General features: G+C 37.7%; 2 protein-coding genes across 3 annotated transcripts in view; one reads left to right on the forward strand and one right to left on the reverse strand.

Annotated features, from left to right (window-relative positions):
• The window catches only part of mgl (low-density lipoprotein receptor-related protein megalin), a 172387-nt gene that overhangs the window by 105949 nt on the left and 54363 nt on the right, over positions 1–12075 (forward strand). The gene's annotated exons all lie outside the window — the stretch shown is intronic.
• On the reverse strand, positions 4789–7868 carry LOC138911275 (uncharacterized). The gene is made up of 2 exons (XM_070209314.1): positions 6373–7868; positions 4789–6317 (listed from the first exon to the last, which is right to left on the reverse strand). The coding sequence occupies exons 1-2, from the start codon at positions 7645–7647 to the stop codon at positions 6306–6308; spliced, it is 1287 nt and encodes a 428-aa protein (XP_070065415.1). The 5' UTR covers positions 7648–7868; the 3' UTR covers positions 4789–6305.

The raw sequence follows: 12075 nt of genomic DNA on the forward strand, positions 1-12075 counted from the left end.
TGCTTAACAAGTTGCTTGACAGATTTAAGTTTTCATTTTTTAAACTTATTTTTCGTTGTGGAAGTAAATATTCCACAATTTTTAATGCAGCTAAAAATTAACTATATGGCAAACTTTCTCTAACTAAAGATTCTATACATTTTTACATCGATCTTACGATCATGGGCACAGGAACTGTGGCAACATCCTTGATGTTGGCAACGCTGTTTGTTGACATTTCAAGTTCCATTCATGCGTAAGGACTCTGACCCATATCTAAGCGTACACGCCTCCTTTGAGAGTGCATGAAAAGCCTGCAAATTGCACAGAAAAATGGACAGTCTGAGTGCAGCTAATGGCGAGAGGGAAAAAGCGAGCGTTAGAATAAGATACAAATAGCTCTAGTAAAAAGTGCCCGACTAGGCTATGCCCTGTATAAAGCTTTGCGGCAATCAATTTCTTATTTTTCCTAGGCACGTACTGTGAAAAGTTTACTATTGATGAAATTTCGACAATAAAACTTGCATCAGCGAACCTTAAATTGTCTATCTGAGTATGTTATATATATATAAATCTATCTCAGTTATTTATTCAAAAAATCTAGACCGAAAATTAATGTATATAAATTTTCAAGAAATCGGAAGGCATATCAAAATAAAAATATATATACATTTGTGCTGCATATAAGTTTCGTACAAGAGATACTTGTTATTTCCAATTTCAATTTTCCATGCTCTTATAGCCATAATACCCATTTTTATCGTTCTTTTCTATGTTTACAAAAGTATAAAAGGGTAAGGTGACACACTGTTAAACTTGTTTCACATATTAAATGTTGGGGGCGTCTTGCGGTTAGTTCTTTGGGTCTGGATAACATGTGTTTTGCCGTTTGCGAAACGTGTAAGTGTCGAATCCGATTGCATTCGAAAGCCGGCGCTTTTCTTGGCTGCCAAAAAGTTTCCTTTGCATTTTAAGATGTTTAGTGCAGAGCAAATAAAAGTTTGCAAGTAGCACAGCTGCAGCGGCAGCTCAACGACGGCGCACCTGAGACTGCCACATGATTTACAGACATTTGGAGACACTTGTTACGCAGCAACAGCAACAGAAGCAACATCAGCAGCATCAGCAGCAGCAGAACCAGCAGCAGAAGTAGCAGCAGCCGCAGCGACAACAACAAAAGTTGGTTACGTGTTAAACGCATTTGTTGCACTTGAAAGTTTCTTGCTGTCCTGGCAGCGATGGGGCACAAAGCGGATTGCTTTGCTTTTACCAAGTGCATGCGGGATTTGAACTTTGGCCCTCTGATGCAGTGATTGCAGCTTTTATTGAGTGGGAGTGAAAGCTGCGTGAAAATGCTGGACGGCTAGAGGGGGAAAGGCCACTTAGAGCCAAAGTACACAAAGTCCAAGAGCTTACGTCTTAGTCTCTAACGGGGCAAGCAAAGCGTCAGTTAAAGCGACAACTTCAGATGGCACTTGCTGATATAAACAAATTTGTTGCCTGCTTTCAGGCGCGCACTTACACACATATGCACACAAGTTCATATACACTTACACTTACACGGAGCGGCTCCTGCGAGAATAACATATGAACATAATAAAGTTACGCACAATAACACGAAAATTATCATAAACATGGCCCGGGGACAGCAACAACAGCAACAACATCAACAAAAGCAGCAGCAATAATAATAACAACGCAAGTGTTGCATGCAGACAACAACAACAGCAACAAAAATATATAAAAAGAAACAAAGTGACGCTTTTGCCAGCGTCGTCGTCTCCACGTTTGTCATTCCACCAACACGCAAAGTTATGAAAAGCACGTAGGCATGCCAGAGCCAGCTCCATGGCTTTTCACATTTTCTCAGACTCCGTCAACGCATATTACTACCATATGAATAAATGAGCTTGGGCTGCCAACCTATGGAGATGTTGGCATTCTTCAATATAAAAAACAAATAATATTTTGCGAATGCATAAATTAAATAGAACAACCAAAAATTATCCAAATTATAACTTCCTTTGTTTCTTATTTAATATGTTCAAAAGGCAAAAATGTATAATTTGAATTGAGCAAATTAAAAAACAGAAATAAAATCTATTATTTCAAAAATTATGTTCAAAGCACTTTTTCTCATAATTTAAACAATTATTATTTATTATTATTATTTTAAATTATTAATTTAATATTATTTTAAACTATCATTTATTTGCTCATAATTTAATTTAATCTTTTACATTTAAAAATACATTTTTCAATTTTTTATACATTTTTTCTATTTAGTTTCTGACATTCCGCTCTCGGCTACGATTTTCGATAATTCAATAAATATGCATTTCGTTTATAATAAGTTTAATATCATATCATGTTCGAACTAAAGCCCGAGAGTGTGGAAAATGAGTTGTACGAACCGAACCTTTCGAACGAGGCAGTCATTTGAACCGTTAAACCAACCAGCCTGGGCTGGGCTATATTAAAGACCTGCAGCTACTTCAGATTTAATTGGTGTATTTTAAGGAAATACATAAGGAAAGCATTGTAATAGTATGATTTTCTTCGTTGATTTAACTTATGTTCGGGTTGCCTTTTTATTTTTAACAACACGTCTTCTTACCGCTAGTACTGTAGAGAGACTGCCTTCCACTTCTTCTCTGCAGCCGCTTTTCTTTATCGATATTTACTTATCGTACTGTTATAATTAACATAGATAGTGACACTATAATACCCTGGCTAGGGTTACCAATGATGCTCTTATCCTATTACAACTCGGCCATCCTGACAAAGAGAGCTCCCGATCTCTGTCTTTTATATGTGTATCTATCTTTATAACTAATGCTTATTGCCTATTTTCGCATCCAATGCTTAAAGTTTTGGCTATTCCAGATACCAACGTACGGGTTGCGAGATAATTGAAAGCCTTCTACATCCTTTAACAAGTATCTATCATTTTTTAAAATCTTTTCTATACTATAAGGCCCTTTATATCTTGGTATTAAACTTTTTTGAAACTCCTGGTGTGCTATCAAAATTTTTTACCATGACATAGTCACCTATTTTATATTCTACTGATACTTTCTTCTTTTTATTAATCCGCTCTTCATTTCTGATTTGAGCTTCTTTTTGATATATTTCTCCACTCTTTCTTATATTTTCTAAATTTCTTTTATCACACGTGTTCACCTGTGTAAACTCTTCTAATTTTTCTTTTAATTCATCAACAACTTTTCCTTTCTGTTGTAATCCGAATAACATTTCGCTTGGAAATTTCTTTATGCTTTTGTGTTGTGTGTTGTTTATTGCATATTCAACATTTTCTATAATAACATCCCAATGTAAACCATTTTCTGGCTCCGCCATTTTTGCCATCATCGGACCCAAGTCTCTATTCAACCTTTCCACCTGACCATTTGCTTGCGGACAACCCGTTGCTATTTTAATATGCGTTACTCCCTCATTTTTTAAAAATTCATCAAACTCTTTTGCAGTAAAACAACTCCCTCTGTCCGATACAATGAACTTAGGTCTACTATACGCTCTGAAATAATCTTTTAATGCCTTAATCGCTTCTTTCGTACTTGTTGTCTTTGCTGTATATAGTCTAACAAATTTTGAAAATCCGTCAACCACCGCCAATATATATTTATTAGCCCTTCCTGCATTAATTGGTCCATAATGGTCTATATGGATCATCTCCCACGGTTTGTTTCCTTTCGGTATGCTATGTAATAGTCCTTCACTCTTACCCGTCTTGGGGGCGAAGGCAATGCATTTTAAACAATTCCCTATATGCTTTATTGCTTTTTCCTTAATATATGGGAACCAGTAACTCTTTCCAATGGCATCGATCATCTTATCTCTCCCAGCATGTCCCAACTCATCATGATATTTGTAAAGTACATGTTCTTCCATATCCTTTGGTACATAAAAAACTAATCTGCCATCATTTGTTTTTCTGTAAATGACCCCATTTCTCATTTCGAATAGCTTGTGCTCTTCTTTTTCTAACATCTTTCTAATATCTACCAGTTTGTCATCTTTGCTTTGGCAAATAACTAAATTGTCCTCAAAACTATTGGATTCAATAACTAAAATGTCCTCATAACATCTGCTTAACGCATCCACATGTTGCATTTGCTTGCCCGATCTATGCACTAACTCAAAATCGTAATTTTGTAGTTCTAACGCCCATCTAGCAATTCTCGGATTTAAATCTATTTTGTTAAGCGTTAAAGTTAAAGAGTTGCAATCTGTCATTATTTTAAATCGTTTTCCCTGCAGATATATACGAAATCTGCGTAATGCGTAAATGATGGCTAGCGTTTCTAACTCAAAACTATGATATTTAGACTCTACTTCGGTTGTTCTTTTAGAAAAATAAAAAATCGGGTGTAATTTCCTATCTTCTTTTTTTTGAAATAAAACAGCCCCAAATCCCACTGCGCTGGCATCACAATGTAGTTCTATTTCTTCTTTGTAATTATATATTGATAGTACTGGCGCCTCTAACAATTTATCTTTTAACATATTAAAACACTTAAACTCCTCTTCTCCAAACTTGAATTTCTTATCTTTTTTCAATAAATCATATAAGGGTTTAGCTAATATAGAAAAGTTTAAAATGAACCTCCTGAAGTAGGAGCATAACCCTAGGAAACTTTGTACTCCCTGAATTTTGTTTGGTATTGGAAAGGATTTAACCGCTTCTAACCCTTTTTCATCAGCCCTAACGCCTTTACTATCCACCACAAATCCTAAATATTTAACGCTGCTTTTAAAAAATTCACACTCATCTAATTTCAACTCTAATTTGTTTTGCACCAGTCTTATAAACACTTCCTTTAAGGTCTCCATGTGTTCCTTTATGTTTGTACTTGCTATCATAATATCATCCATGTAAACAATTACCTTATTATCTTTTATCATATCACAAAATATGTTATTAACAAATCTTTGAAATACATGTGGCGCAGTTTTTAAACCCATGGGCATCCTAAGAAATTCATATTGTCCTAAAGGGGTAACAAATGAAGTGTATTTAATAGATTGCTCATTAACAAAAACATGAAAATACCCGTTTTTTAGATCCAACTTTGAAAATACTGTTTTTCCGCATAGTCTGTCTAATAAATCGTCGATCAATGGTAGCGGGTAGTTGTCTCTACATATAATTTTGTTCAGTCTTCTAAAATCAATACATAACCTCATGTCTCCAGTTTTTTTCTTCACTAGTACTATAGGTGATGCATACTCTGAACAACTTGGCCTAATGATTCCATCTTTTAAATAGTCGTCTAATAATTCTTGCAACTTTTCTTTTTCCATATAAGATAACCGCCTAGGTGTACAATTAAATACTTTGTCGTTTTCTAATCTTATGCTTAACTCATGTCTTAATTTTGGCTGATTTGGCCTTTTCGCTTTTACATAAGTATTTTCAAATAAATTTTCAAATTCACACTTTGTGCTGTAATCAATATCTTCACTTAAAATATATATATTTTCTCTTTTGTTAGAATCTTCCCAACTTATTGTTAAGATATCCTTCTCAAAATTCTCTTCTAACACTCCCATGATTTCGCTATTCACTGGCGCTTCATTAACATGATTATTAATTTTAACTGCACTGTTTCCTATATCTTCTATAATCACTTTTTCAATCCCGGTTTGATTATAGATAATTTCATCACTAACAACTTCTTCACTATCAGGTTCGAGCTTAAGCTCTCCATAACTAACTATCTCATCACTAACAGTTTCGATCCCAATCACTTCATTTCTAACTATTTCACCACTAATTATTTTATTTCTAACTATCTCATCACTACCAACTTTATCACCAAGCGTTTCCGGACTACCAATTTTCTCACTAACTAATTCATCACTACCAGTTTCATTACTGACTATTTCCTTATTAACGATTTTATCATTTAACAATATAGTTTCATTTTGCTCGTGTTTGATATCTTCATCGTCCACTTTTTTTTGTTTTTCTTTGTAGCTTGTAGCTATGATATCATTTTTACCATTATTCTGGTGATCAACTTTATGCCCGTTCACAATTTTTAATGTTCTTAAATCAATATTTAAACCAAAAGAATCCATAAAATCTCTACCAAGCACAGCGTCATACCTCATAGACTCATTTGCCACAATTATAACATTAAAATAAACATTTATTAACTTTTTCTTCATAAAACATAAAATTTTTCCAAAATTTTTCAATTTACTTTCATTTAAACCTACATACGAATTTGCATCTGGCATACGCTTTACTTTTAATGGCACAAACTTTTCCTTTAAAAATGAAATAGGGCTGCCAGAGTCTATAAGGCATTCTGCAATTATTGATTTGTTAAATGAGTTACTAAAATGAATTCTTAAGTATCTTACATATTTGTTTTCCATATCATACTTTTTATTTGGACATCCTGCTATTAAATGATCCTTTGAGCCGCACGCATAGCAAGATCCTGCCTCCCGTTTGGGCTTTAAACAATCTTTGGCCCAATGGCCCTTAACATTGCAATTGTAGCAACGTTGTTGTTTGTCCGCCTGTGCTTCCTGTGCAGTTTGTTTCACTACATGGTTTCGTACCCGTTTGATTGGCAACTTTATAGCTGCAAACGCACGTAAAATTTGAGCCGGATTGGTAAAGCAATGCATACTAGCTTGAGTGCGCAAGTTTTCGCAAGGTATGCCTCGAATAATACCCTCCATTAACTCCTCTACATCAATGTTGATGTCCTGTGCCAATATGCTTTTTTCGCTAAAATATGTGGCGAACACCTCATCTGGTTTCCAAACCCGATCCTCGAACTTCTGTCGTAGTTCCGACTTCGAAAATCCTCCCCCGAAGGCCAAAACCAATTGATTTAGCATCTCGTCAATCGGAGCAATGATGCGCATAGGGTCTGCATGCAACCACTTCAAAGCACCGCCTTTCAATTTGCTTATACAAAGCAAGTGCTGTTGCATATCATTTAGTCTGTAGATCTTGGCCACATTGAAGAATTGCATTACCCATTTACGCACCTCACTTTCTCCAGTAAATTCTAATAAAATTTCCTTGGCTAACATCATCGCTCCAGTTTGGATGCAATTATTTAAGTTGCCTCCGACAGCGTTGCCACTTTCGTCGATCCTTCCAGCTGCCCCAGCGTTGCCCGCTGCACCAGCGTGATCAGCTGCACCAGCGTTGCCATCCGTTCCAGTGTAATCAGCTGCACCAGCGTTGCCATCCGTCGACCGTGGTCTTTCTTCAGTGTGACCATCCTCTAGCTGCAATAAATCGCCGACTTCACTTTCTTGCTCTCCCCCGTCGCTCCCGCCGATGTGCGAGTTGCGGTTCACCGTTACTTGAAATTCTTCTAGGAATTTTCGAGACGCTTCAATTTCGAGACGCATCAATTTCAGCATCTCGGCGCCATTTGCTATTTCGTCACGCTGTTGTTGCATTATGTTTTGCAACTCATTTTGAGCCTCAATTGTCTGTTCCTTGTTACGTTGAACTTCAAGTTCCTTTGCAGCATCGTCTCGGATATCCACTGGTACCTTATTTAATCTCGCCATCAGCTCAGTTTTGGTACCCTCTGTTGGCAAATTTAGTAATGCCAACCAACTTTTCAATGTCGCTATTGACACGTCATTTATATTTATATTTTCCATTTTGTTGTGTTTTTTTTTTTTTTTTTCTGAGTCAATCCCACTTCTGATATTGTAATAGTATGATTTTCTTCGTTGATTTAACTTATGTTCGGGTTGCCTTTTTATTTTTAACAACACGTCTTCTTACCGCTAGTACTGTAGAGAGACTGCCTTCCACTTCTTCTCTGCAGCCGCTTTTCTTTATCGATATTTACTTATCGTACTGTTATAATTAACATAGATAGTGACACTATAATACCCTGGCTAGGGTTACCAATGATGCTCTTATCCTATTACAGCATTAAGGGAAAATTTAAATTAAATTTAGGAAGAATGCTTTTGTGCGTGGTCTTGGAGTATTTGTAATTATGGTAGAATTTTGTCAGCTGTCTGAAATAAATCTTGAATGTAATAATAAAAGCCAAAATTCGATTGGTGTCGTGTTGGTGAGTTTCAAATTGAATTTTCTGCATATTTTCGACACCTTTCCATGTCTCTCCAATTTAATTTATATGCACCTTTGCATTTACTTGTAGCTTACATTTTCGTTTGGGGCTCAGTATGCATTTGTTTTGCAAGGAGAGCTTGTCGCTGCGTTGACACTAACTGCTAACTGGCATTGCCTTTAGACAACGACTTCAAGTTCTTTTTGCTGTCTTATCAATTATTTTGAGATTCTCTCATTAATTATGACATTCGCCCGAACTGTTCAGTCATCGCTCACCAAAATCCGTTGCCAATTTGTGTTGCTTCTGGTTGGTTTTTGTGTGGCGCACGCAAAAAGGACGCACAGTATCGCTGCCCTCCCGTTTCCCTTACTTTTGTGGCACGAACATTACGTAGCAGTTTCTCTGCTGCTGTTGCTGATTTTTGCAATTTTCTTGCATATATTTTCATATGTACATGAGTATGCATGGCTAGGTATAATGGCATCTGTGAGTATATCAATTTAAGTATATAAACTTGAGCGTCTTTTATGCGTGACCGCAAACAAACTGCGAACGCTGCGCGGCATCCTCCTCAAAACAAACATGCAACAGCAAAAGCAACAGCAACAGCTCTGACAACGGCAACGGCACAGAATCAATATTTACTGCCATTAATACGCCCTGGCAGACAAACTGCGCTGCGGTTAACTGTTCACTGCTCAATGTTCAGTTTTCAGTAGTCAGTAGTCAGTAGTCAGTAGTCAGTAGTCAGTAGTAGTCAGTATTCGGTATTCGGTATTTGGTATTCAGTATTCAGTTTTCGGTTTGACAGTGTTCACTGTGCTCAGTGCTGTCACTGCTGACGCATGGCCCGCGCGAGTTAACTGAACCAGACTGTGGTCCTGACCACTGCTACTGCTGCAATGTGTATGGTAAATTGTATATGGTATATGCCACGCCCACAGCCTACAATCGTCGGCCAGCATAAATGGCTGGTGAGCTTAAATCAGCATTGGCAAAATATATCTCGCAAATTTAAGTTGCCTTTCGCAACAGTCGTTGCTGCTGCGCCGATGCGCGACAATTATTTAATACACGTTTTCAAAAAGAAAGCGCATAAAAAGAAAACAACTAGAGAGCACCAGCCGATAGTGCCCAACTGTAAGATACCCTGCACCCATCCTTCGCAACATTCTACATTCGAATCTTTGTCTCATATCTGTCATTTTTTTTTTTTTTCAAATTGAATCTAGTATGTTAGGAATCTGAAAAGTCAAATATTCTTGATTTGATCCTTTGCCCTATGTTCTTTGCTCTGTGACCTTAAAGTTGTTTGTCACAAACCCTACATACATTCAGTATGCCCCCTTTAACCAGCTTTATGGGCGCAATGTGTACATATATATATATAGAAAAGCAACGAGACATAAAAATGCAGACGCTGTCGGCAATTTTTCTCACTTTGCTGGCTTACGCGACGTATACGCGATATTCTTGCCACATTTTTCGGTTTACGATTGGGTGTATTACGTCGTTATATACTGCTACCGCTTAAAGTTAAAAATCTAAGTATTTAAATACGTTGCGACTGCACAATACGTATTTGTTGCGTTTAACAAGGATATAAACGAACGGACCCAGCTACATAAAATCTTAATCTATGTCACGTCACAACGAAACTTTAAAATTTAATTATTTTCAAGCAGAAGTAAATGAATCAACTAAAACCTAACAAGATGAAGCTAACTAAGTTGAGAACCGAAAGCTGAAATAATATACAAACAGGAAAGGACAGTTAGAATATTAAATACCCTAACAAATATAAAGCACATATATACCTTAAAGCGGAGAAGAGTTGTCATAGGAGCTGATTGTAGTTTGCCCACATAAATATCTAGTTTTACGAAATTTTATGCAAATGACTTATTTTCTGCTGATTGTTACTATGACAGCTATAAATATAGTGGTCCTCCTGCCCCCAGCGAAAAGTTAATTTTCAGTTTCAATTTAATTTAATTACTTAGCACTATGAAGGATTTAAACAAACCATTCCAAAACATCAAAAGGTCATCATTCGGTATATCGATGCCATTCAATTAACACCAAAAATATATGCTTATATATACTTATGCTTATATAGGTATTTAGTTTAAACCTTCTGATGGTCTTTAATATTTACTGTCAGCGCTTAACGCCAATTCGGGGTTGCTGTGATTGTTGTTGTATTTGTTGCTGTTGCTGGAAAAGTGATTAAACAATTTCATTAATTTTACGTCAATACCACGCCCTCTGCGTTGGCAACGCCCACTTTGGCCAGCTCTTAAAAGCCAGCGGCTACTTCAAGCCCACCTCTGCGTCAAATATTATTAAAATTTACGAGACTCTTCGCAAATGCCTTTCTTACAAAGTTTTTTTGTTCATGCCGCATGGAAAGCCCAATAGCAAGTGGGCGAGCAGTAGAGAGGGAGAGCTTGGAGAGGCAGCTAGATAGAGGCGATAGAGTAGAAATGAAAGGGTATAGAGGCGGGCAGGGCTGGCTGGCGAGTGGCCCTCGAGACGCACCGTTTGCATTAATGGTGCAAAGTCGAAAAATAAAAGCCATTTTTGTCAGAAGGGGCGACGCCAGCTGCGATTCAAGTGCACTTTGAACCTAAAAGCATAAGCCTCGCAGCCTCTATCACTTTCTCCCTCCATTTTTCGTCTCCCTCTCTTACTGTCTGTCTGCATGTCTCTGTCTCTGTCTCTCCGTCTCCCTCGCTGCCTATTGATGCAGGTGCTGGGCAGGAACAAAAGGAAATTGTTAAATTAAGTGCTTGCTAGGCGGAACAAATGGAGCTGGCGTCTCTGGTCGCACCCGCTGCCAGGGCAAAGTTGAAGTGCAAGGCCTTGCCGCAAAGGTAGCTAGTGAAAGTTTTTAATTTACTGTTCTGCACACATACACACACAAAGACACACACACACACATATATAGGCATGCACACACTGACTAATCGGCACTGCAGTTGCGACAACTTTTGTCATTGCCTACTTTTTGGCACACCGCGACTTGTAATCAACGCGTGGCAAGTCTTGCTGCGAATTTAGGCCACAGCAGCTGCCTTTAAAAAGGCCACGCCTATCCCCAACCTTGCTCATCGCCCTCCACAAGTCTCAACACATCTGCTGCCTCTCCGCTGTTTTCGATTTCGTTTTCTCCTGTGCACGGCGCATTCGTGTGGAAAATTAAATTCACTGACTGTCGGAGTTGCAATAGCTGCCCGAAATACGAATCCCGAATAGCGAAACCTCGAAGTCCACGAAATTGGTATACCCTTGCAGCGGGTATAATTACTTTTTCACGCCCTGTGCCAACACATTCGACGCTTCAATCTCAGTCAATCTGTGATTCAGGTTTGGAAATTGACTCGTTTTTCTTTTCACTGTGTGCTGCATCAGATTCCGCTATATTCTTTTCTGTCACATGAACTATCCGCTAAAAAAAAAATGGTTTTATGCTTAAAATGAAAATATGACATCGTGCTTTACCATCTGCAACTGTATTCAAATGTCGATACCCCCAAAATAGCTATTCGTAGGTTTTTCCTTTTTCTGCAACACCTATTAACATAGTAAACCAAGTTACAGTTGCAGTTGAAGTTGTTCGCTTCCATTCAATTTTTAGCAGTGCTGCCTGCCACTTAATTTCCGCCAAAGTTGGTAATTTGCCGTTGACGGGATGGGTAGGAGATTTGTATTGGTTGGAATATGAGGTGATGTAGTTGACGCACAGTGTCAGACTATAAGCATTTTGTACACTCTGCACTCGCATTTTTGAATTTTTTCAACGTTTTTTAAGCGGTGGCCCCACTGTGCGACGTGATGCTCAGCCCAACATAAAAGTATTGTCGCCTGTGGAGCGATTGGCAAAGCATTCTCTTTCATAGACAAACGTGAAGCTGACGTCGGCCAAATTGAATTGTAATCTATGTGCGCACACACACACACACACACAATTATATATACAGCAGTGTGCACAGCGGAA

The sequence above is a fragment of the Drosophila virilis genome, chromosome X (assembly GCF_030788295.1).
Source record: "Drosophila virilis strain 15010-1051.87 chromosome X, Dvir_AGI_RSII-ME, whole genome shotgun sequence".
Classification (NCBI taxonomy): domain Eukaryota; kingdom Metazoa; phylum Arthropoda; class Insecta; order Diptera; family Drosophilidae; genus Drosophila; species Drosophila virilis.